Source organism: Nematostella vectensis, chromosome 10 (genome assembly GCF_932526225.1).
Source record: "Nematostella vectensis chromosome 10, jaNemVect1.1, whole genome shotgun sequence".
Taxonomy (NCBI): Eukaryota; Metazoa; Cnidaria; class Anthozoa; order Actiniaria; family Edwardsiidae; genus Nematostella; species Nematostella vectensis.
In genome coordinates, this window is record NC_064043.1 from 12,252,997 (window position 1) to 12,278,508 (window position 25,512).

The 25,512-nt window shown below is 40.8% G+C and overlaps 2 protein-coding genes across 3 annotated transcripts in view; one reads left to right on the plus strand and one right to left on the minus strand.

Moving 5' to 3' along the window:
- Positions 1–20,420, plus strand: part of LOC5507452 (fibrillin-3) — a 33,458-nt gene extending 13,038 nt beyond the window's left edge. For both annotated transcript variants that reach the window (XM_048733719.1, XM_048733718.1), the window contains 20 exons: positions 2,745–2,904; positions 3,304–3,409; positions 3,710–3,788; positions 3,888–3,941; positions 6,854–6,976; positions 8,004–8,129; positions 8,428–8,550; positions 9,374–9,511; positions 10,020–10,154; positions 11,774–11,971; positions 12,887–13,078; positions 13,809–14,048; positions 15,078–15,311; positions 15,976–16,164; positions 16,549–16,638; positions 17,179–17,322; positions 17,846–18,007; positions 18,322–18,456; positions 19,627–19,830; positions 20,303–20,420. In XM_048733719.1, coding sequence (XP_048589676.1) covers positions 3,359–3,409; positions 3,710–3,788; positions 3,888–3,941; positions 6,854–6,976; positions 8,004–8,129; positions 8,428–8,550; positions 9,374–9,511; positions 10,020–10,154; positions 11,774–11,971; positions 12,887–13,078; positions 13,809–14,048; positions 15,078–15,311; positions 15,976–16,164; positions 16,549–16,638; positions 17,179–17,322; positions 17,846–18,007; positions 18,322–18,456; positions 19,627–19,830; positions 20,303–20,331 — 2,646 coding nt within the window. In that variant the 5' untranslated portion in view covers positions 2,745–2,904; positions 3,304–3,358 and the 3' untranslated portion in view covers positions 20,332–20,420. The remainder of the gene's footprint in view (positions 1–2,744; positions 2,905–3,303; positions 3,410–3,709; positions 3,789–3,887; positions 3,942–6,853; positions 6,977–8,003; positions 8,130–8,427; positions 8,551–9,373; positions 9,512–10,019; positions 10,155–11,773; positions 11,972–12,886; positions 13,079–13,808; positions 14,049–15,077; positions 15,312–15,975; positions 16,165–16,548; positions 16,639–17,178; positions 17,323–17,845; positions 18,008–18,321; positions 18,457–19,626; positions 19,831–20,302) is intronic.
- A 160-nt stretch (positions 20,421–20,580) lies between these two features.
- Positions 20,581–23,754, minus strand: LOC116614730. Its single transcript, XM_032376049.2, has 4 exons — positions 23,443–23,754; positions 21,651–21,821; positions 21,215–21,296; positions 20,581–21,054 (listed from the first exon to the last, which is right to left on the minus strand). The coding sequence occupies exons 1-4, from the start codon at positions 23,618–23,620 to the stop codon at positions 20,715–20,717; spliced, it is 771 nt and encodes a 256-aa protein (XP_032231940.2). The 5' UTR covers positions 23,621–23,754; the 3' UTR covers positions 20,581–20,714.
- Between the last annotated feature and the right edge of the window lie 1,758 nt (positions 23,755–25,512).

Sequence of the window (25,512 nt, forward strand, 5' to 3'; positions counted from 1 at the left end):
CAAATAAAAAATCAATGGTGCCATAGGCGTGGCAATGGTTTTAGTACGCCACGTAGCACGGAAGACCTTATGGATAGCTCTTATTTGTAATCTTATGTTTTAGTGAATTTCCTTTGTTTTACTCACGGTAAAACGAACTTGTTCAAAAAGCCACGGAAAGCGCGCTCTAGTAGGTTGAACAATACAAAAAGTTGATTTGCAAGGTTGATTTGCAAGTTAATCTTTCTCGGCCAATCACAAGCTCTTGAAGCACAAATTTGATAAAACATAGCAACAACCTGAAAGTTTTGTTTTAGGAGGAGCTTCAACTACAGATAAACTATTTTTCAACTTATATCAAACCGATTTATTGCGAGATTTTTTGTTTCTCTTTTTACCCCGCTAGATATAAAGAAGTAAACGAAAAAGTGAAATTATTACACGCGTGTGTCATTCCGTGCTGCCTTAACATCACTTACTCAAATAATATTTACCTGAATAAAACGAAACTTGCAGAAAGTAGCTCAAGAGGTATATCTATGTCATGAACTTTTGAAACGTACAGAATTTGTAATGCATCTGTCAATAACATGGCAATTATAAACAAGGTAATTATAAACTATGGTGTGGTATTCACATATTTTGTTATTGCCTGCTAAATAAGGCCATTATTCATAGTTGTTGATGTATTTTAGGTTCATGACACAGCCCTATGTTTCCTTAACAAACCTGAATGTTTGAACTTATTACTATAATGCACTATTCATTTGAAACCCCCACCCCCATGGTCCCGGGGAAGTGTGGGTAAAGGTGGGGGTTTAGAGCACATTTGAACGAGAATCTGTCCCGAGTGGGTGGGGGAATTGACAGTTTTTTACTCTAAGACTTATCCCCACCGTGGGGGTTTGGGACAAGTGAATAGTGTCACAAATATCATGTTAGTTTCTGGCTTGAGACTCTTTTTCTTCTGTAGCAAGCAATTCCATTTATCAGCATGTGGCATGCTGCACGGCGACATGTGCAAAAACGAATATTAAAAAAAAATGCCAGATGTAGATGATTTAATTTTCCATCTTTTTTGTAACTGTTATCTTAATAGTAATTGGTACAAATGTACTCGCTGAAGTGTACTGGCTTTGAAGGATAAAAAAAGCTTATTTCAGATGACTTGTTGTCGGGTAGTTGCCTATAGTTTGCATCCAATGGGTAGGGGCATTTAACTGCTGTTTTGTCCCGAGGGGGTGGGGGCTTTTCTCGGTTTTGTACGGGGTCAAAGTCTAACCCCCCACCCTCCCCCGGGACCATGGGGGTGGGGGTTTCAATTGACGAATGCATAAAATCCTAAGGAGATAGAGCTGTTGGCTTAAATGATGTATATGCGGATTAACATGGGTGTGATCGGTAACCATGGTGACCAGTGGTGTTGAAAATGGTATCAAACAGTTTCTCTCACTTAGCATAAAATGATGGCGGCATAAGCTTTTCTCTAAGAAATGTTGCAGAGATTTTCAACTTTTGAGCGATTTACCCTCCTTTTAAAGAGACATTCGCACCAGTTTACTTTCGGTCAATTACGAAGCAATCTTCGATGAAGTTTAACGGAAATGTAAAACTTATATCAAAATAGTAGGAAACAGTGTGTACATTAAATGTTTCTTCGAGAATGTGACTGATAATTAAAAAAAAAGATTTAATAGCGCGGAGTCTAATACCTTATTACACTCAATTTTCGCGTCACTTTAATTTCGCGAATTTCGCGATTTTAAAAGATTCGCGAAAATAAATAGACGCGAAAATTAGGATGCGCGAAAATTGAGTTAGTACACAAGTAGCCTTTGGGGGAATATTGGCCATTTAATAAGCTTTATGGAAACACCTTGTCTATTTAGTCATCTAATGTAAATATAGTACGGTAAGGGGTTGAGTTGGACTTTTATTTATTGATTTTTATGAGACTAAATTTAGCCCACGCATCTTTTTGTTACGAATTGTTTCAGTTTTGATAATAACAGCACATTTTAATTCCACATGTTTTGCTTGATTTATTATCCTAAAATCGCGAAAATAAAGTGATCTATGCTTTTTACGAAAATAGGAAAATCGCGCAAATAAATTGTCGCGAAATATCGCCATCTCAAAATCGCGAAATTTTGACTTTGCGAAAATTAAGTGTAATAAGGTAGATTCTTTTTTAGGTCGAGGTTTCCGCCGGAATTAAACTGTCGCGAAATGCGGAGCTGTCTCCTTTCTCGGCTTGTCTTTGCCTTGACCTTTCTCGGCTTGTCTTTGCCTTGACCTTTCTCGGCTTGTCTTTGCCTTGACCTTTCTCGGCTTGTCTTTGCGATTTACACACTCGTGCAAGCACTTATCTTTGCTTCTTGACCTTTTTCGTTTTCTTTCGCTTATAAAGTGTTTGGTCGTATCGCATTACTGTTTTTTACAGTTTTTACTGTTTTGACTATGTGATATTGTATATAGCTTTTTTAAGAAACGTTGTCCATATGAGAGAGCGTAAGCGTACGTGCCAAGACCGCGAGGCAGTCTGGGAAGATTTGTTTACCTGCCAATATTCTACAAACAACATGATTTCGAATGCATTTAAAACATTTATCTCAAATGACAGAGCAACATGTTTAGACTTAACCTGTATCATGGCGAAGCCGCGTTATGGTCTAAACGATTCGTTTTGCGCATGCTGCGTTGTGGTAAGGGCGCGTGTCGCTCTGGACAACGTTTTTTGAAAGGCTAAATTTGTGTGGCCGCAGGGTACGACGTTTGGACGAAAACCACCGATGGGTCCTTTCACCGTGGGTTTGGCACGAATGACAACGTGTTTATCAGTGTTACTGGTATAAAGGACGGTAAAACTGTTGAAACCGGTTTTCATCAACTTTCTGGCCCTGGAGACAGATTCGAGAAAGGAAAGTAAGTATACACCTATCGCGAATCAATGTATCGTAACCCGCAGTGGTTCATATGTAACGTATAAATGGCTGAATCCATTTCTCTGAACGCCGTGTAAACGTTTAGAGGTACATAAACAAGAATGCTAAAGCTTTCTAAACCCGTGTATGCTTTGTGCAACCTTATTTGAAATAGAGGTAGACACGAATAATATTTGATAATATTACTGTATTATAAAGTTCCTGCTGACATCCTGAGAGGTCAAAAATGTGGGCGGATGAGGGTTAGTTTGTCACCTACAGTTAATGCTTTATCGAGTCCCCCCCTTCCCCCCCCCCCTCTTCGAGACCAAGAGCCCCACACAGACTACACCTGAAGTACATTCTATTTCACTATAACAACGTTATCGTCAAATTTCAGTCTTGATAAATTTATCATCGATACTTCTGATGTCGGGAAAATTACATCTATCACCATGCGCCGAGAAAAAGCATATGTCATTGATGATAAATGGCACCTTGAATACGTAAGTATTACTCGTCCCAACGTTTACCGACGTTTCCTGGTTTAATTGTACAAACAGGGGGGATAGTCAAAAGTGTTTTTTAGGTTTAAAAGGGTCATCAGTACTTTTTTTATAGGGGGGATTGATATTTTTAATGTTTATAAAACTTCACTTGTCTTTTTAAGGTTTAATTTTGTTATTAACCGATGACGAAGGGAACAAGTTTTCTTATGGTTTCTAATCGTTTCTTTTCGTCAGTCACTTCGACTACTCCCTCCCAGATAGCACACATTTAAGAGATTTATCGATATCCATTTTCAGGTCAAAGTTGGAGATGGTGGTATTTGGAGCAAGATCGACTATGGAGACTGGATCGATTCAACCGGTCATCGCATGAAAGGTACATGCTACCATTAACACAATGATCAACCATGATGAACTAGCTAACTTCAGCAAACAAGTGAGCAAATGATAATCAATTCGTGACTTTTTTTTACAGTCTCTTCCTGTGAACCTCAGCCAGGAACTAAAAAAAAAAACGGATACTGTGAAGGTCAGTGGGTTTTGGGTGTGATAGTGTCTCCGTGACATCACGTGATACTTATCGCGATTTAGACGAAATGTGTGTATTACGTGGTATATTTTCTCACGTATCATTTTTTTCCGTGCTCTCATTTTCATTACACGACACCATTACTGTGGCATTGTTAAATCTTTTCGACCTTTGTTATAGTTAAATCCTAACCCGTTCTTGTGAATGTGAACTGCGAAGAGCATTCTATTTTTCTATTTTTTTAAAACAGCGTCAGTAAAATGTGCGCTCTGAAAAAATACAACCGGCCAGTGATTCAAGGATTTGAATATATATAAACCTTCAAATTCCGAGTTTGACATGCGCTCGCTGTTCAATAAAAAAAAAATTCTTGGTGCATTAAACAACTTTGCGTCTGCCAATTTGTGCGTCTGGTAATTTGTGTGTTAGTCAATCTATGCATCTGGAAATTTGTGCGTCTGGCAATTTGTGCGTCTGCCAATGCTAATCCCTCAGATACTAATCAGATACTAAAGACGGTCTCTGATTTACCGAGTAAAATCAGCTGGAATCTATGGAAAGGCATTCTAATTATGGTTTCTTAAATAATTTACGGCAACTTCTGTAGTTTGTGTGGATCCTAGACTAATGTCTGATTAGAATATTTTGTCTGGTTTCTGGTTTAGGCGCTTTATTAGGCGGAAATAACTATAATATTCATTTCTTAAACGTTTCTATCCCGATTTAGCGCTAAGTTATTAAGTTTTCTAACAGAAAACGTTTACTTCTGGGTGCCGACAATGAATGTTGTCGATGGTGAAGCTTAGAAGTCACGCTAGCTGCGCTACAGCGCAACAATTGCGGAGAGTTAACGATACCGCCGACCCAAATGGCTTCATTTCGGGTGAATTTTTTTATTATGCCATTCGATGACAATAGGCATACTCTAGATGTTAGCAAAAAATACCACCAAAATCTTAAATACTCCGCCAGATATTCAAGAAAAATCTAATTCGAACGAGTGTAGCGTTATTCTCGAAGGCGTCAATAATCCCATAATCCTGTTTACTTAGCTCAAAGTCCCGCGATCAACATCTGGGGAACTTAGTTTTACAGCTTTTCCCCCTAATTAGCATACAAGCGCGTCAGTATCATTATCGACGTTTTATCCAAGATTTATCCGTATTTATATTAACTTTATATGCGTTTACTCTAAACTTTGCATAGTTGTAAACTACGCCAAGATTAAGTAAGGATCCTCGGCTTCCTTCGAAGAAGGCTAAGCGAGGAAGAAAGCCCAAAACATAGAGTTGTCTCCGTTCGCGGTCTTCTTTTCTTTTGTGCAAGCTCGCTTCGGTCTAGGCATCTTCCTTCACTTGCACGACTAGCGCTATGACATTTGAGCGCCTAAGAGTTTTCCCGCTGCGTGTAGAGTGTGCAATGTGATTGGTTGCCATACGCGGCTCTATTTGCTCTTCGTCTGTCATTACTGTCACGCTGCCTCTAATGTTTACATAACTTCAGTCCCCGATATCTCGCAATCAAATTTCACCCCATCTTACTCTATATATGTGAATTAAAGGTACACTTCTAACCGCCCGATTCCTGCGCAACTTGGCAAGCGTCTAGTATAGATATTGTTCTGTCACACCGTGCCGCGGATAATCAATAGCTTTTTTTGCTACGGACTTAATTAGCGCGTTGTAGCCAAAGAAGCAAAATTATTCCACGCCTAACTTTGACCCTTGATTATTAATCAACGAGGCTGTGTGACGTCAAATGTAGACACGGTTTGTCAGTTCAGTACATGACGAAAGATATAAAGCAGATCCCGGGAGGTTACGCGCTTTTGGTGTGTATAAATAATTCGCATGTTTAAAAGTGGTCGATTTCGCACTTCGGACCAGGCAAAAGCACTCAAAATTGAGCGCGTATAAAAAAAAACGATTATCTTAGGAAGAAAGTACAATCAATAAGCTTTAAATTGATATACAGTTTGTTGGCATTTGCTTTAATCCGACTCGAGCGCGAGCGATTTTGCCGGGACGATTGGGGTAATTACCGCTTGGGTCTACGGTATCCTTAAATATAAACTGGACTCGAATTGACCGGAATAAGACCGGAATAAAATCAAATCATCCGAAAGAAGGGGAATTTTTTTTTTTGAGATCTGCATCAGCTTTTGGGCCAGTTTCTGATCTGTTCAAACACGGAAAAAAAATGTTCTTACCTTAGCTGCTATTTATTCCTACATAGCTGCTATTTATACAAACCAATCCAAATTCGTTCCCCCGTATATTTTTTATTCAGTTGTATTATACTATGTGTATGTGTGCGATCGCCATTTGAATATTTCACGCTAGTGATGACTGAAATAGAAATTTTGCCTAAAATCCACTAAATAGCGAGAAAATCGCTGTAAAATTATTTTGACTTATTTACAGCCGTACAACTCTCTAATTCTATGCAGAAATTGGTAATTTTGAATATTTTTTGTTATCAACAATTACCCCCGCCCCGCTTTTAGTTTCTGTTTAGTATCTGTTTAGTTTCTGATTAATATCTGTTTAGTATCTAAGAAATTTTAGTATCTAGGATCACCGCAGTGCCAATCTGTGCGTTAGTCAATCTGTGCGTCTGGCAATTTGTGCGTCTGACGATTTTTGCGTCTGCCAATTTGTGCGTCAGTTAATCTATGCGTATGCCTGCAAATGTATAAGTCTGCAAATCTGAGCGTTCGTCTTAGACAGACAGATGACATCACAACATGAATTTTGGTCTAGAATTTTGGTCTATGGCACAAGGAAATGTATTTGTTAACTACACGGAGGGGTGGTCTGTTGCCTTGGTTACATGTCATTTGATACTTTGTTGAAAGCACATGTTGTATTACTATGGTTACAATGACCATCTTTTATGGGTTTTTTTTGTAGATCTCAACGAGTGTAATGAAAATCCCAGCATCTGCGGGGTGGATGGAAAATGTTATAATCTTCCTGGCACTTATGAATGCCTCTGTAAACCAGGCTTTGAAAAACGTGACGGTGTTTGCAAAGGTAATCATGATATTTTCTTATTTTTTTCCTCCTTGTAGCATTCCCTTTTCTGTAACGAAATACTCCTCTTTGGGATTAAAATATGAGTAACCAATGGTATTTAGAATAAGCAAGAATAAAAATAAAAATTAAATTTGAAATCCTTTAACCGCCATAAATAGGATGATTTTAACGATGGTGATGATAGCAATGATTATGGTGATGATTATCAATATATCAGGCACAAAGATTAATTTGCCAAAAATAATTGATTATTACCACCATCATCACCCTTTATCCAAGAGAGTTTTCTGTCTAAGCCTGATATTTTGACCATCACTACCACCATCATCAATTATTATTATCACCAGCATTTTACCATCACCATGATCACACTGATCATAATAATAGTCACAACTAATACCATTGTAACTGCCACCACCATCATCATCATAATCATCATTATTATCATGGCTATTATCATTCCTAATCATAGTTACCATCATCATTATGTTAATCATCATCATAATCACCATCACCATTATCATTTTCATAATCAATAATCATCTAGCCATTATTATCATCATAATAATAACTACCAACATCACCATTATTCATAGTCATAATAATCATCATCATAATCATCATCATGATCATCACCATTATTCATAGTCATAATAATCATCATCATAATCATCATCATGATCATCACCATTATTCATAGTCATAATAATCATCATCATAATCATCATCATGATCATCACCATTATTCATAGTCATAATAATCATCATCATAATCATCACCATGATCATCATAAGTCATTGATTAGCTTGCTAGTGAAAATTAAATTCTTTAAAGATTAAGATCATAGCCACCATTATCATTATAATAATCGCCACCATCATAATCATTTTTATTATCACCAACACCCAAAATATTTCCAATATAATTTCCACATCATCACCTTTATAATTACCAGAACAACCATCACTGCCTCCACTTGGACTTAGATGAATCTAACATGTGAGGGTATTGTATTATTTTTAGACATAAACGAATGCGCTCAACCAAATCACGGATGCCAAGATAAGTGCGTGAACACTGTTGGGTCTTACCGATGTGAGTGCAACCTCGGATTCAAGCCTTTGACAGCTGGTTCCAAGAGGTGCAAGAGTGAGTAAGATGTACAGTGGTGCCCTTTGTTAAGCGACCAATATTATTATGATAACCGCCGTTGTTTATATCATCATAACATGATCATCATCATCATCAACAATTTGGGTATCATTTCTTCGATGCGTTGCATCGTTGCAAAACAAAACCCGTGCCGCGTCGTTTCTGGTTTGATTATGTCGAAATAAAAACTATATGTTGTTTGTCTGATTTGTTTGTCGTATTTTCTCACATTACATTACTTGCCTTTAGGCTGACAATTTTTTTTCACGGTTTGTGCTATTATATGTTATTGTAGATATTAATGAGTGCCAAGAAAACAGGCCATGCGTTTCCCCAGCCGTGTGCATGGACACAGTGGGCTCCTACTACTGCAAGTGCCCGGATGGGTACGAGGCGGATGGGCCCCACAGATGTAAAGGTAACACAGGCCATTTGTGTCGTCACAAAATGGTCATATTTTTACCATGCGACGCGCGATACCGTGGCCATTTTGACAGTTGTGTAAAATAGGCTAATAAGGCTGCGAGAAACGTTGTATCGTGGTATTTAAAACCATATGTTCGTCAAAAAATATACACATTTTGTTTTACCATGCGACGCGTGCTACCGTTGTCACTTTGAAAGTTTTGTGAAATAGGCCAATAAGGCTGCGAGAAACTTGAACCTCGCTCGCCAGCCTGCGTTGAAGTTATGAAAATCGTTTTAATAAAAACTGTGCAGCTCTCAAGCTGAATAATTTCCCATATTTTTACACATAGATTATCTGATTCGCTTACTTTCTTAAAACTTTGTCTTGGTGGCCAAGGTAGCGCGTGTCGCACAAAGAGGAAGATATTTTTAGCTTCATTTCAGAAAGTTCAAAACGTCCAAACCATGCAGAATAACCAAATTAACCACACAGTTCTTTTTGAATGACCTCAAATATGCTCGTGATTTTAGATATAATGTCATCGAATAAAAGATGTTATGTTATGTTATGCACTATCGAGATCTAACCAGTGAAACTGTGCCTTGTCGTGTTGGTGTTAGTGGTGGTTGTCTGCTAGAAGTGGCTTTCTCCAACTCTTTAATGTTCTCCAAAGATGTTCCTTTATACGAAGAACTCTCAAATTTGTGCACTTTTTCGTCTAAATAGAAAAAGTAGTCGTTCCAGTGTTTGGGTATCATATTCTGTATGCTGGTTCGTGATCACAACTTGTGTGTTATTGTGCTTATATTGGTATATTTGGTCGTGTTGGCAGATGTCAACGAGTGCATGACATTTCATGAGTGTGACTACCAAACATCTGAATGCGTGAACCAGCCAGTAGGGTCGTACACGTGCAAATGCAGGCAGGGATTTAAACCGTCTTTAAAGTCGCCCCGCCTCGTCTGTGAAGGTAAGAATTATGTCTGTGTGTAGATCTTTGGTAACTTTTAGTGTTAGATGATCACGGATCTCCCAATGGAAAAAGATCACTGTCCATTCCAGTTACACCGCAAGTCACCCTTTGTGTTTTTCAAACAAGCATAGTGTTCTGACTTATTTTCTTAGTACGCGAGGAAAGTTGAAACAAGTAGTAGTCGCAGATAGAAAACAATTCAAGATTCCCAAATAGTCGTGTTCGCAACTCTAGTTTTTGGTGTATTGTATCCTTTCAAAGATATACCTTTCATATTTCAAAAAAACGTTGTCAGGGCGAATGCCAAATGGCAATTGATGACCCACTTTAAATACATATCCTCTACTTTTGGTAGACACATAACATGATATCCATGGTTTTTTATCGAATGCAGTTTGCCATTCGCCATTTGCTGTTTGCGTTGCTAATGATTTGTTGTTGTTTTTTTAAGAGGAGTAAGAGTAGTTTTTATTCACCTTATACTCTGTAATTTATTATTGTCTAGATGTCAATGAGTGTCAAGAATGGAACTTGAACATCTGTGACCAGGCTGTGTCTGAGTGTGAGAATACATTTGGTGGCTTCAGGTGCAAGTGCAAGTCTGGCTACCATCAGGGGGCTAGCGCCAAGGATTGTATACGTAAGTAATGAAACATTTGCATGTTAATAGCACATTGATTATGACAATGATGATGATGCATGATGCTTGTCAGTATATTTTAACTAATGACAGCGATAGCGGTGTTTGTTATCATGACAGCGGCGAGGGTAATGGTGGTGGTAGTGGTGCTAGGCGGTAATGGTGGTGATGCTAATGGTGATGGTGTTATTGGTGATGCTGGTGCTAATGGTGATAATGCTAATGGTGATGGAGTTATTGGTGATGGTGCTCATGGTAATGGTGTTTTTGGTGGTGGTGGTGGTGGTGGTGTTATTGGTTGTGGTGGTGGTGGTGGTGGTGGTTGTGGTGGTATTGGTGGTGGTGGGGGTGGTGGTGATGGTAGTGGTGCTAATGGTGGTGATGGTGGTGTTGCTAATGTTGGTGGCGGTAATGGTGATGATGATAGTGATGCTAATGGTGGTGGTGTTATTGGTGCTGGTGGTGGTGATGGTGGTGATGGTAGTGGTGCTAATGGTGATGGTGTTATTGGTGGTGTTGGTGGTGGTGTTATTGGTGGTGGTGGTGGTGTTGGTGCTGGTGGTGCTAATGGTGGTAATAGTAGTGGTAATAATGGTGGTGATGGTGCTAATGGTGGTAATGGTGGTAGTGGTGCTAATGGTGGTGATGGTGGTGTTGCTAATGTTGGTGGCGGAAATGGTGATGATGGTAGTGATGTTAATGGTGATGGTGTTATTGGTGATGGTGTTATTGGTGGTGGTGGTGGTGATGGTGGTGTTATTAATGGTGGTGGTTGTGGTGGTGTTATTAGTGGTGGTGGTGCTGCTGCTGCTGCTAATGGTGATGGTGTTATTGGTGGTGGTGGTGGTGTTATTGGTGGTGGTGGTGGTGGTGGTGGTGCTAATGGTGGTAATAGTAGTGGTAATAATTGTGGGGGTGGTGATGGTGCTTATGGTGATGGTGCTAATGGTGGTGGTGGTGATGGTAGTGCTAATAGTGGTAGTGGTGGTGTTTATGGTGATAATAGTGGTGCTGATGATGATGGTGCTAATAGTGGTGTTGTTGGTGGTGTTCCTTATGGTGGTGGCGATAGTGACAGTGTTTATGGTGATAATTGTGTGAGTAATGGTGGTGGTTATGGTTTTGATGGTGATAGATGATCTTGGTAAGGATGATGATTGTCGTGTTTAATGGTATTAAATTGATCGAGGACGATAATCAGTATACAATAATAATACAAGCTGTTGTCAGATATGCCTTTGGTATTGTCTTTATTCGATTATTGGGAGGATTAATGTGACGAAATCTCGAAATAACAATCTAAATCTGTGTTTATTTCTCAAATTCAAAAGAAAATAACTGTGCCTACCCTAAATCAGCCGTTGGATATTTGACTAGTATGACAACAAATTGACGACCAGAACAGGAGCGTAGCCAGGGGGGGGGGGGGGGGGGGGGGTTGGCCAGGGGGCCCAGGACCCCTTTCCTAGCTGCCAAAAATACAGTAAATGTATGAGACATTATCTAAAACACAGGAGAATATGCCTCAAAATGGCTTTTTTGGGCCCCCTCCTGTTAAAAGTCCTGGCTACGCCGCTGCAGAAACCCTTTACCCATGGTCCGTTCTTTTGCTTACACAGCCATCAAGTGTAGCCCGTTAGTCACGCCGATTGGAGGCCAAGTGAAGCCTGATCGATGTCAAATGGCTAATGCCAATGCTTTTGGGAATACTTGTACCTACAGTTGTAACAATGGATACAAGTTGGCAGACTCCGGTGCACACACCGTGACCTGTGGAGCGCGAGGAGTGTGGGAAGGCACCCAGCCTCAGTGTGTTCGTAAGTAGGGATAGGATTATAATAGAGATTGGGGTTATGCTACGCTATAGAGACAGTATATATATTGGCATGATGTTTTCAACACGGTATAATCACGATATAGACAATGGTATTATGTGACAGCAGCCGTGCAACAATAAAGCTCTGTACAACGATGGGCATGGTATAATCGAGTTAGCGAACGCTTTTACACCTTTTAAATTTAATAATTGTATTGAAGTTATTGCAAAAAAGCTGAGTCGAGTTTAGTGCACGTCCGTTTTTTTAAAACTCGTGATTGCAAAGCATTTAAGAATTTTTGGAAGGACCTGTATGTTACTCGGTTGGATGGACGCATCGATCGTCCTTTAGCCTCCTGTGCAGAAACGTCCGTTTGAACGTGCAAAGTGATACTAAGGGATGACGTGGAAGATGACGTGAAATATATATAAGCTAGTGCATCATGTCTTCCATGTGGGTTGCACGGTTTAGCTTGTTTAATTACCTAATACAGAGCTTGTGTGTCAATTTAATCGGGGATTCGTGATCGTGGTCGGAGCTGGTAGCCCACGAAAGCGGTGTAAATTGTGTATTTTGTGAACCACGGGCTCTAGGATAATTTGACTCCGGAATGAAGTCTAATGTCTTGTTAGTGTTGAATAAGCACGTATTACTACCCCGGTCACCTGGTAAATGAGTAACTCGACCACCTCGACCCCCAGCGCTCTTTCCCATTATTTTATATTATCTACTCGCTAAATCAAGGCAAATACATCCAGTCAAAGTAGGAATACGTGCTTATTCAACACTGACAAGACATTAGACTTCATTTCGGAGTCAGATTATCCTATAGCCCGTGTATGAACAAAAGAGTAACTGTTAAAATATATTTGTCTTCACAAGTTCGCTCATAAGGCCTTCGATTCTACCAAACAGGCAAACAGTGCCCAAAGCTGACTGCGATCCCAAATGCGAAGTTTTACCCAGACTTCTGTGGCACTAAAGGGGCCAGCTACACAAGCATATGTAACTACATCTGTGACCAGGGATACGAGATGAGTGGAAACCCGCGAAGGACTTGCCAAGCGGACGAGACGTGGAGTGGCGTCGCCCCTACGTGCACGAAGTGTACGTTACTATATGATATAAAGGACAAGGGGGATATAGTGGGGGGAGATGGGGTGTGGCATGGAGTGGCGCCCCTACGTGCACTAATTGTACGTTACTATGTGATATAAAGGACGAGGGGTGTATAGTGTGGGGAGATGGGGTGTGGCATGGAGTGGCGTCGCCTAGTGTGGGGAGATGGGGTGTGGCATGGAGTGGCGCCCCTACGTGCACTAATTGTACGTTACTATGTGATATAAAGGACGAGGGGGATATAGTGGGGGAAGATTGGGAAGATTGAGTCAGCTGGTTATTCTCAAAGGGTATATGCGAGGATTTGAGGAAAGATCATAGAGCAGCAAAACGAACACATAATTAGGCCTCTAGCAGTGGGTGGGAACCCTCCCCAAAATAATTTTAAAAGTACTAAGGAAATTACCATTAGGGGCGTGGTTGTGCCCCCGATATTTTCTTAAAATTTCGAGACCAGCTCTTGCAATTGATAGACTGACGCAGAACAGAACCGTGTCGCCATCTTAATTTGGAGGTATATGTTTTTTTATTGTGATGTATGGTGGTCACAAAGTGATGGGTCGGGTTGAGGGGGCAGATGATGTGGGAGATGGAATGGGGTGAAGATGGTGAAACGGATAACGTCCCGCCCATTCTTACACTAAATGCACGTAACTTTGTAATATTAATGGTAAGGGGACCGATTGCGGTAGCCTTATATGCGCTTAAATTTTTGTAGACGTGCCCAAACCATGGATCAGCTGCCCCTTCGACATAATTGTGGATCTCAAAACAGGGGCGAAAACTGCTGACGTGAGCTCCCTGTGGAAGTTACCAAGGTCTAACATACAAGGCATGACCACCAGTCCGACGTACGCAACCGCAAATTACGCGTATCCCGTGGGACAAACTAAGATCACCTTTTCAGTCAGTAACTCGGCTGGAAGCGCAAGCTGCTCTATCGACGTCATCGTAAACGGTACGTCCACTAACGTGATACATCACGTGGTACGTCAAGTCACTGCCAGCAGAAACGCGTGACACATGGTACGTTATGTCACGTCACTATCGACAGTTACGTCATTAAGTCACAACACTATCGATAGTTATTACGTCACGCGTGGTACGTTAAGTCACGTCACTACCGACAGTTACGTCATACGTCACGTAGTACATTACGTCCTATCGATAATTACGTTGATACGTCAAGTCACGCCTCGTACGCTGCGTTACGTAATTACCGGACAGTCACGTCATACATCAGGCTCTATTGTCAAGAAAGCCAACAGACGATTGTATGCAATTCGCCATCTAAAAAAGTGTGGTGTTCCACCTTCTGAAATCATAAAAGCTTACTGCGCGCTCATTAGGTCTTCCACCGAGTATGCATCGGTTGTTTTTGCCGGTCTTCCTAATTTTTTGTGTAACTCATTAGAAAACATCCAAAAGAGAGCCATGGCCATAATTTGGCCTGATGTGCCATATCTTGGTGCTCTCGTTAGAGCTAACTTAACAACTTTAGAGCAGAGACGGTTAGAGAAACGTGCCAACTTTGTAAAACAAACCAAACCGGACAATCCCATCTTTCCGCTTATCAATAACAGAGTCGTTCACTCGACTAATAACATGTGCCTGAGGTCTGGAAGAAATTCCCACCCAATGATTGTAAGCACCGATAGATTAAAAAAACTTTGTAACTGTAAAATTTCAAGTATAAGTGTTTTTCCTTTTCTAAATGCGCAAATGGCCTGTAATTCAGCTCTTAACTGCTAGAGGCATCAATAAACTATTATTATTATGTTAAGTCACGTCACTGCTTACAGTTACGTTGATACTTCACATGGTACGTTAAGTCACACGTCGCTCCGAAGCCAGGTGATTCTAGATTATTCATACATGCTTTTAATTGCGGCCAATCACTCAAACATGACAGACAGACAGATTGCCCACAAAGATGTTCTTATGATTTGAATCTGACTTCCATCTCGTTCCTTATCTGCCCTCACAGATCAAGAAAACCCGAAAATCACGTGCCCAGACGACATCTACGAAACCGTCACCAGCTCTAGCGCGGTAGTCACGTGGCCCAAGCCTGTATACTCGGACAATGTGGGCGTGGTCAAGGTGACGCCCACCCATAACTCTGGGGACAAGTTCACTCTCGGCACCACTCGGGTTTATTATCAAGTTGATGATGCGGCTGGAAACAACGCGCGCTGCTCTTTCACCGTCAACATCAAACGTAAGCAAATGAAAAGATATATAGTGGAACCTAGCATCCTTGGAAACCCAGGTTCACTTACAAGAGGTTTCGAAGGATGGGGACCCTATGGATAGCGGCCCTTTTTCCACATATATAAACCATTTCCCCGAACATACAACACTGGGTACCATCGACTCTTTAGACCCGACTTTCGTCACGTTGTTGTTTTTGTTAGGAATTTTCAAAGCACTCTTTTCGAAAAATGAAACCTTTACTTTCACTTAAAAAAAAAAAAGAATTGAACGGTCTTAATTGAAGGATGGATTGAACTTAACCGTGATTCAAGCGGATTTGATTCACTTCTGAGATAAACATCTCCTTTGTGTGTGGTTTTGCTTTATGCAAGTCTTCATGTAGACTTTATGTAAAGTTAAGAACATTAGAGTGGTTTTCAAAAACCCATGAATACTATTTCGTTTATTTAGTTTAATACACTGTAATGTCTTTGTTCTCTTTTGTTCTGTCTTGACTATTACATTTTAACAACTACATTTTGAAAACCACTCTAATAAAAAGGTTTTTGTCTGTAAATAGCTTTTGAAAAGTCCATTCTGAATACCCTGATCGCTTAGCACTTACTATTATATGATGCTATTACTCAGCGCAAGGATGATAATCCTTTCATGACCTATTCTGCCTTCAGGGAAGGGTTGTCCCACATTGATACCACCCCACAGAGGAACAGCGACATGCCAGAGTTTCAACAACGTCCACTACTGCCAGGTCACATGTCCAAGCGGTGCGCAGATCTATAAGAACCCGTCACAATACAACTACTGGACATGTTCCACAGGGACTTGGCAACCAGGCAACCCCGTCCCCGAGTGTGTTGGTAAGAATTGACTCGCTCTGATAGCCGCCATTTTATGATCCCAGCAAACTGTGAGAAAGCATCCATTTCAATTGGCTGATTTGGTGAAAGCTTTTTTCGATTGAATTCATTATATTCAGCATAAGATTTTATTTTTGGGTGGCTACCTTGATATTTCTCCTCATAATTTATCTTCCAATATTTGTTGGTATGAGCCAACTCGCTCTGCCAGCCGCCATTTTGTCGTCCTAGCAAAGTACCAAGTGCGAGAAAGCATCCATTTCCATCGGCTGATTTGAGGGAGCTACTGCAGTTAGTAACAGCAGTCGAACTGAGACCCTACAATGGCCAAAGGCCAAAATACAGCCATCTGATCAATTTTCAATGACTACTTGTGTTTTACAGATGCAACTGAAGTCTCGAACGTTACAGTATGTACAAATGGACGCGTTTCCATGGCGATTAAGGACTACTTTGGAGCCAAAAATTACTGCGGTAAGGTGTTATAGCCCAATTACCAAATTTAAGGGCGAACCAAGGGTGAGCTTCCTCGGTCCTTTTATCATACCTGCATCATCATGCAGATTCAAGACTAGATGGAACCAAATATTACAGGGGTAAGGCGTAATGGACCGATCACCAAGTTTTAGGGCGTACCAAGGATGAGTTTCCTCGGTCCCTTTATCATACCACTGCATCATCATGCAGATTCAGCAGATTCAAGACTAGATGGAACCAAATATTACTGCGGTAAGGCGTAATGGCCCAATGACCAAGTTTTAAGGGCGTAACAAGCTTCTTTGGGCCATTTGTCATACCACTGCATTCTCAATGCAGATACAAAACTACAGCAGGTCCCTACATTCTACGGATAACGTATGGTACAAAAACATTATTCCACACCCGCCAACAAATTGACAACAAATGTTTAGAAGGAAGTGTCACTTATTTCTTGTATTTGCTGGGGATTGGTGGTGGGATGAGATTCTTTGGTCCTTGTTTACTCTATGTTCTGAATTTTTTCTTCTTCCGCAGCCGATTGTCCCACCGGCACCAAGAGTTCTGGTGGTGACTGTGTTCTGTGTGGACCTGGGGAGTATCAAGACGAGCAGGGCAGGAACACGTGTAAAACCTGCGCGAAAGGGACCTCTTCTTTGGTCGGAGCAAGAAATTGCACAAGTATGCTATGTTAGATATGACTCAAGGGTCAGGAAGGGGACTCGTCCTAAAGTCGGCTTTCCACTAGCGAGGAAGCGAAGAGGCTAAAGCTTAAAACCCGTGTAAACAGCTCCAGCATTGCTTGCGAGACGCTGGCCTTGTAAAGCTGGCGCTGTTTGCAAACCATGTTCGAAGGTACTGAAAAGACTTTCGCCAACATTTTCTTTGTGTTTTCATCCATCGAGCGAGATATCACCATGAGCCTTAAATAAAGCCAATCACTCCGCCAGTTTATGCTCCCCCTCAATCGAGTAAAAAAAGCATGCGTTACCATCAGCTAATTCAAAGGGTAACCAATACGTTTTCAATCAAATATCGTATATTACATATCAGACTTCATTCCTAGATTGTCATTTTCTATAATAACACGGGAGTAGTTGATCGATAAAAAAAGCCTCCCGACCCTTCTCCGTTTCCTTCTGTGTCTCCTCTTCTCTAGTGTGAAAATATCTTTATCTTTGTGCTTTATTCACGTTATTTCCAGACGTATGCCCAACGGGTAAATCCTCAAGCAACGGCCTCGAGCCTTGTAGATCCTGCCCATTTGACACGTACCAAAACAAGGCTCAAAGCACCTCTTGCATCCCGTGTGGGAACGGCCTTACCACCCTTGGCAAAGGGATGACCCAACCGTCCGACTGTGGAGGTGGGCGACAGTTTTATCATTCTAGAGAATAAGGGAAAAATACTATCTGCAAACTTATAAATCTGTATCGGGCACAATCCATGACAGCCAAGGAAAAATTATTCATTTAGTATAAATGAGAAAATCTTTATAAACATTTTTTTTTTAGTTTCTTCACCAGTTCGCACGGCCAATCCCTTATTGGGACTAGCGTTTCATGCTTGAAAGTCCCCTAAGCCCAGTGAGACAAACCGTGGACGAGGGACGACAAGTCTAACTTAGCTACGATTTTTTTTATGAATATGAAAAAAGGCATAATGTATGTGTCATTGCAGCAAAACCGGCCATCAAGCCGATAAGTCCAGTGAGACAAACCGTGGACGAGGGAAATACCGTGACTATGAGCTGCTTCGCTACCGGCACGCCTTTCCCTGACGACCTCAAGTTCACCTTCAAGAGTAACATCCCAGGTAGGGAACGTAGCGTGACTTTACTCTAACAAGTAGCGTGACGTCAAACCAACAGGTAGCCTGACATTCTAGCTAAGGAAGTCTGACGTCTAACCAACAGGTAGTGTGACGTCTGACCAACAGGTAGCGTGACGTCTAACCAACAGGTAGCGTGACGTCACGCCAACAGGTAGCGTCACGTCACTCCAACAGGTAGCGTCACGTCACTCCAACAGGTAGCGTGACGTCTAACCAACAGGTAGTGTGACGTCTGACCAACAGGTAGCGTGACGTCTAACCAAAAGGTAGCGTGACGTCACGCCAACAGGTAGCGTCACGTCACTCCAACAGGTAGCGTCACGTCACTCCAACAGGTAGCGTCACGTCACTTCAACAGGTAGCGTGGCGTCACTCGAACAGGTAGCGTGGCGTCACCCGAACAGGTAGCGTGACTTCTAACAAACAGGTAGCGTTACATCAATCCAAAAGGAAGCGTCACGTCACTACAACAGGTAGCGTGACATTCTAGCTAAGGAAGTCTGACGTCTAACCAACAGGTAGCGTGACGTCTAACCAACAGGTATCGTGGCGTCAATCCAATATGTAGCATGACATCATACTTAAGGTAGTATGGCGTCACTCCGACAGGTAGCGTGACGTTCAATACAAGGAAGCATGATGTCACACCAACAGGTTGCGTGATCCCAATCCAATAGGTAGCATGTCATCACACCGATATGTAGCGTGACGTCAAACCAACCGATAGCTTGACGTCGAACTAATAGGTAGTGTGACGTCATACTAACAGATAGCGTTACATCTCGGATGTAACGATAATGTCAAGCTTAAACCCGCATTGTCACCAGTTTTATTCCGGAGCTCCGACGGAAACCTCAACCGTTAAAAGACAATAGAGTCTATTAGAATCCGCACACACCCTGTCAATTTTTTTTATATATTTTTCGCATTTTCCGTTATAAATCATCGGAGATTGTATGTAATCGACCGGAAGTAAACTGATGACAATGCGGCTTTGACGTCACATTAGCACATAGCATAACGTCACGACAGTTTATAGCGTGATGCCACATCAACAGATCCTTTGAAACATACATCAAAAGATCGCGTGGCATGAGCAGATAGCGTGATCAGATTTAATTCCGGACTCAAATTCTGTTCTGTCATCACCAGCCTCTCATCTCGGTAAGATGACCCAGACTGACATAACAGACGGTTCTGGTGCCGTTATCGGAAAGAAGCTCACAATAACGGGCGCGCTCAAGGAGAACAGCGGCTTATACGAGTGCACAGGAAGCAACAGCTGGGGAAATGCCATTGCAGTCGCGAGTCTGACCGTCGAGATATCCGGATCGGGGGTAGCGGTAGGAGACGAGGGTAAGGCTTATCGCACTTTGCGTCACGCCATCCTCATGCATCTGTAGCTCACACAACACAATGTCATGATAATAACCTTTTATGACGTCACGCCACCAAACGTGACGTTCACCACACAGCTGGACGGTACTGTAGCTCATTCAACGCAGGGCGTCACGCCACCACACCGTGACGGTACATAGTATGACTTCTGTAGCTCACTCAACACACTTTTATGGTATCAGCCTTTTAGGACGTCACGCCACCACACCGGGTGACGGTACATAGTATGACTTCTGACGCTCACTTTTTCAATTTTATGGTATCAGCCTTTTGAGGACGTGACTGAAAAATCGAATACAGTAGAATACAGCGTGACGCTACACCAGGACAGAGTTTGACAGTACACCGACACAACGTGACATCTCTCCGGCATCACGTGACGTCAGGTCTTGTTGCTTCTAGTAACGTATCGCCATTTTTTAAATTTAAGGTCAAGATGGAGAGTGGTTATTCGAGTAAGGAGGACTTGCTAGAGTTCATCGCATCCATGGATTTACAGGAATGATCCTTGTGATTATAACAGTATTAAACGAATACTTCTCAATCTATTTAATAGTTTCTTCATATTTGAAGATGGAAATGGCCAGAGTTGGGCTCTTAACTTTTATTCATACAGAACTTTCAGATCCAGAACCTCCACTCAGTGTCTGCTGGGTGGCGAAGGTGACCGCTCAATACACTTATCACACGAAACACACACAAGGGAACTCAACAATCAAGATTTATTGATACAAAAAATATGGAATTAGGTTAAACGACAACAATTTATGATTATGCTTTCTAGAAGGAGCCATGTGTATAAAACGTGGGCTACAAAAAATAGCCACTAAATAGCCCCTACGCTATTTCTTTTCTAACCAAATATGGGATTGCCCACGGATCAGATGGTCAAACTGATATAGCACTGTTGTACCTAAAGAATCCACGTGATCTTGTACCACCTCCAGTCCCACCATCTTATCCCCGATGCTCACGCATGCGCGGTAGACAGGACTGTCGATAAACAGGCCTCCTGGCCCAGCCTGCCTTGCGGTCCCAATACGCGGCAAGCCGAGCCTTTCGATGACGTCATGGCGAAGAGTTGTGACGTCACTTCCGGAATCCACCATAAACTTGACTTGCACGGTTTGGTTGTGGTCAGGGGGGAGCACACTCGCAGTCAAACACAAAAACTTACCAAACCTATAGAATATACAGAAAAAAAAAACAAGTAGTAGAAGTGTAAAGCAAAAAGCATGCACGGCTGGACACCTGCACCAGAAAAATTGAGAGCGTGGACGAAGCACTTTTTAACTATATACATATGCCCCCCCCCCCCCCCTTCCCCACGGCTGATTCTTACCGTCCTTGCTGGAGTTGAGGGTGGCTATCCCATCCGCCAATGCCGCATGCCTGACCAACTGACCTCTGCCTCAGAGCCTGAACTAAAACAAAGGGATTTTTTAAGGCACGGCACGATTTTGGCCTACGACTTGTAGTATACAACTTCAAGTCGTGCCGTGTAGATGGGCCTTTACACGATAAAAGGAAATAATATCGTTAAAAGTTTCCACGCTCTATCGATGACGATGAATTCGCCAGAATCTTTCACTGTTGCGAGTTCAATGCAAAGGAACCGTAGGTTTCACGAGCGAACTAAATCCATTTGAATCACTAAAAATCAAACCTTCCTTCCATGAAAACGGCATAATAATAAAATAACATCTTTAAAAATAATAAGATATGTCAATAGTTATTAAAACCAAAACATGTACCATGGTGCCATGATCAATACAGACCTAATCGCATCACTCTTTTTCGGTGCCCGCTAAGTGCCATACCAGCGGTCTCTAGCGCATGCTCCGTGAGGCCCAGGAGTGCTTCAAGGCTGGAGAATCCAGCAGCGAAGAGTCCTTCTAGGAACTGACTCAGTCCCAGGCTCTCTAGAAGTGCACTCACTACACGATCGTCTGAATATCAAGACAAATTTACCATAAGGTAAAAAAGTAATTTCTCGTTACAACAGCAGCTTTAAACAGTTTGGGGATCTCGAAATGAAGTCAATTTTATTCAGCCTCTACAATTAACAGTTTAATTCAATATAATGCATAGTATTGCTATTTTTTTCATAAGAACCTTTTTATAAGAACGTTCAGCCTGAGATTTCAACAAACTTTTTATTGTGATGTGTTCTAAAATGCAGAATCATTTTGCCTTGACAATACCAACCATAAATATTTCTATTGATTTGTTTAATTCTCTTCTAATAGTTCATTGGGTACTATATTTTTATACACTTAAAATTAAAGAACATACTTAAGAACATTTTCAGCCTCGAAATACTCCAAATATAAGAATGGCCCAGCCTCAACTGAAAATTGGACGTTCTTATAAAAAAAAAGGGTATATGCTGGCAAATTACCCAGAAGACATTGGAGATTAGGTTGGGACGCGCTTATGCATAACAACACAGGGTCTCGATTGGGAAGGGGGGGGGGGGGGGGTCTGCATGTCGGTAGTCAGTTTTCCATAATTTGTCGGTAGTCGGTAAGAATTACCGGTCTTTCTCGGTAGTCGGTGAATCTAAGCTATGTTCGCTTTTGTACTAGATTTCACGTATAAACAAGATTTAACATTATTTAGGATTGATTAGTAATTAATAACTTATTGATAATAAATTAATTATGGCGGTTAAAAATTGACTGAAGAAAAGTTGATGCAACAGGAAATACATAGTGCAGATTCTGAAATGGCCGAATTTAAGTAGATTGACGATGGAAGTAAAGAGTAAAAATACCGGAAATAATAAAATTTCGGTAGTCGGCAAATATTTTTTGTCGCTAGCCACTAGTTTTTTTTTCATGTTTGTCGGTAGTCAGTTAACTTTTTAAGCCGTTTGTCGCTAGTCGGTTAACCCCATCCAGGCCCTGACAACAGGCCAAAGTGCCTGATTAAAATGCTAATCGTTTAGGTGAAATGACAAAGCCACTGAAATGAGTTAAAACGCTGACAGTAGAGTAATGTTATTTCGTGCAGATTTGGAAAATACAACTAGTGCAGACCAGACCGGCTTTTTAAAACACACTAGACACTAACCAAAAGAAAAGCCAAAAAAGAAAAGAGCAATCACTCATTGTTCAAAACAAAACGAAAGCAGAACCATACTGATTATCTTGTCTTTATTCTAAATGAATTTAAAAAACCAAAAATAGCAAGTAATGAAAATAAAAAAAACAATCACTAATTGTTCAAACAAACAAAAAAGCAAACGCAGTCTTCAAGACTAATAACGGGTGGAGACAAACCATGCTTTTTTTTACTGCTTCGAATAAAGACAATAAACGAAAAGTCATTGTTAACTATTCTCTATACAGTGGAATTGCAGCGGCATTTAGACACAGGTGGGTGCATTATGTGACGAACAAATCAGACATAATAGGGAAAACAGACTCAGCTGCATTTACCTTTGTTCAATAAATATCCGTTTCAAATAGATATTTTGTAAGTTTTAAAAATTCCTTGCTGACTTTGCGAAATTATTTTTTCTTATACAAAAGTAATGCCTTTCACTCAAATTTAGCAAAATATTACCTTCATATAGTGCAATGGCCAATGTTTTTCTGTCTTCGGCATCTGAGATAACATGTTCATTGTCCTCGGTTTCCATATAAATAATGTCTTGCATAGAAGTGAACCCAGAATTCTCGAGTCCGTTTAACAAGTGATGTAGCCCTTTGCTTTTAAAAAAATCAATGACCCTGTCTTCCATTATTATAACGACGTGAGAAAAAGCAGTTTCCTATATAAGACACCTTTACTCTACGCTGACATGTTTAAAAATGGTTTCTTTTCTACTCTTAAAACGCGCGGATTGCAAGCGAGTTTTTAGCGCCGAGACAATACAATTCACTTGTCCTGGGAATAATAATTGACATATAATCATATTGGAGAGAACAAAGGATTTTTTATTTCTCTTCCGGTAAAATAACAAGTAATTTTTTGGAAAAACGTTATCGATACCACTAGTGAAATACCAAAAAAATATTTTGTGAGTGGAAATATGTAACAATTGGGACTTGCAAGGTTTATTTTTTATTGAAATTTGAGAAAATGCTTGACTGAGAAGACATCAAGACGACGGTTAAGTCAGAAGACTCTTTGAGTGAAACACGTGGCATAATCAGGGATGGAAATTCTAGGTTTTACAAAAGCTTTTGTTTACCTTTAAGCGTCGTATCAAACCTTGGCAAATTCCAATAGCCAACATGAAACGACTCGTTTTGTAAGCTCCTGGGGCCCAATTTGATGACAGGAAGTCGAAGTCAAATTTTTCGTCTTTTTGTTTATATTTTTGGAAATTTACTAGCGGCACCGCCAACGTACAAATTGGTTAGTTTATTCCATTACAAATAACAGACTTTTTCTATAAAAAAAAAAGAATTTGTATAAAGACTTCTCAACACCAAACTTATCAACAATTTCCTTAAACCTGCATTCGCACGAGATTATATTTCCGGTCAATTACTTAACAATCTCCTATGATTTTTAACGGAAAACTCCATAAAATATAAAGCAGTGTGGTTTGAACCTTTTTTTCTAGGACATGATCGATAATTTAGAGCTGATAGCCGGTTAAATAGCACGGGTTCTTGTGTCGGTTTTTGTCAGCCAGCCGGAAGTAAACTGGAGAAATTGCCGCTTTAACGAATATCTTTAAAAGGGTACGATATATAATGTTCTTGTTGAAAAGATTCTCCTCAAAGGGTTATAAAATCAAAGTTTCTCTCGCACACAATCGAAAAGGCACCTCTGTGCATCTCTCTTGAACTTTAGACAGTCTGTACATAGAGACTAAAAGAGCTCTTAGCTAAATGTCAATTCTGTCAGCTCTTTTGAAATGCCACTAAGAATAGGAGAGATGCACTCTCGCGATATCAGTAGGGCCATTGTAATGGTCAACAGAGTTAAGATGATACCTCTCTTGCCCACTCAAACTTAACCTTGAGCTTTTGTTTGAAACTTATCTTCAAGCCTAGTGAGTTGGGGGCGGAGTAGTGCAATCTGGGCATGCTTGAAACAGTTCTTTATTTCGATGATTTTTCATGGGACGTCAAAAAAAAAACAAAAAAAAAAACAAGGAATCATACCATTGTTCATATTGTGTGAATAATGCCAGGCGCCCTAGCCAGAATTCGGGCAATGTGCGTCTAGTTTGTGTACCCGCTGACCACCAAATGTACCCGGGTGGTAGTTTGACCGACCTTTGTCCCCAGGGTCTTCTGGGTAATCTTCAATATGGCGTCAGAGAATTATACAGAAAAGCCGGAGGATGAAGTTGACTTTAGACCCACCCCAATTCTTTTACCCAACGCGTTGCGTACTTACTGTCACGTTGTTGATGCTGCTGAAGGCGGAAAAATTCAGAAAAATAAACAAAAGAAAAAACAACAACTGGATTGTTGTTGCTAACATTTTTCGGATCCATGCCAATTTTCGTCTTTCCTCGCCTGGCACATTTTTAAAAGTGTATTTTCGGTTGAATTAGGTAAATTAAGTTGAATATAAAAGATTGCATTTCAAGATTTCTTCACATAATTTGTGCTCCAATATTGAAAAAAACGCGTATAACAAGGGTTCTTTAATTGTCTTTATTCTTTCAAC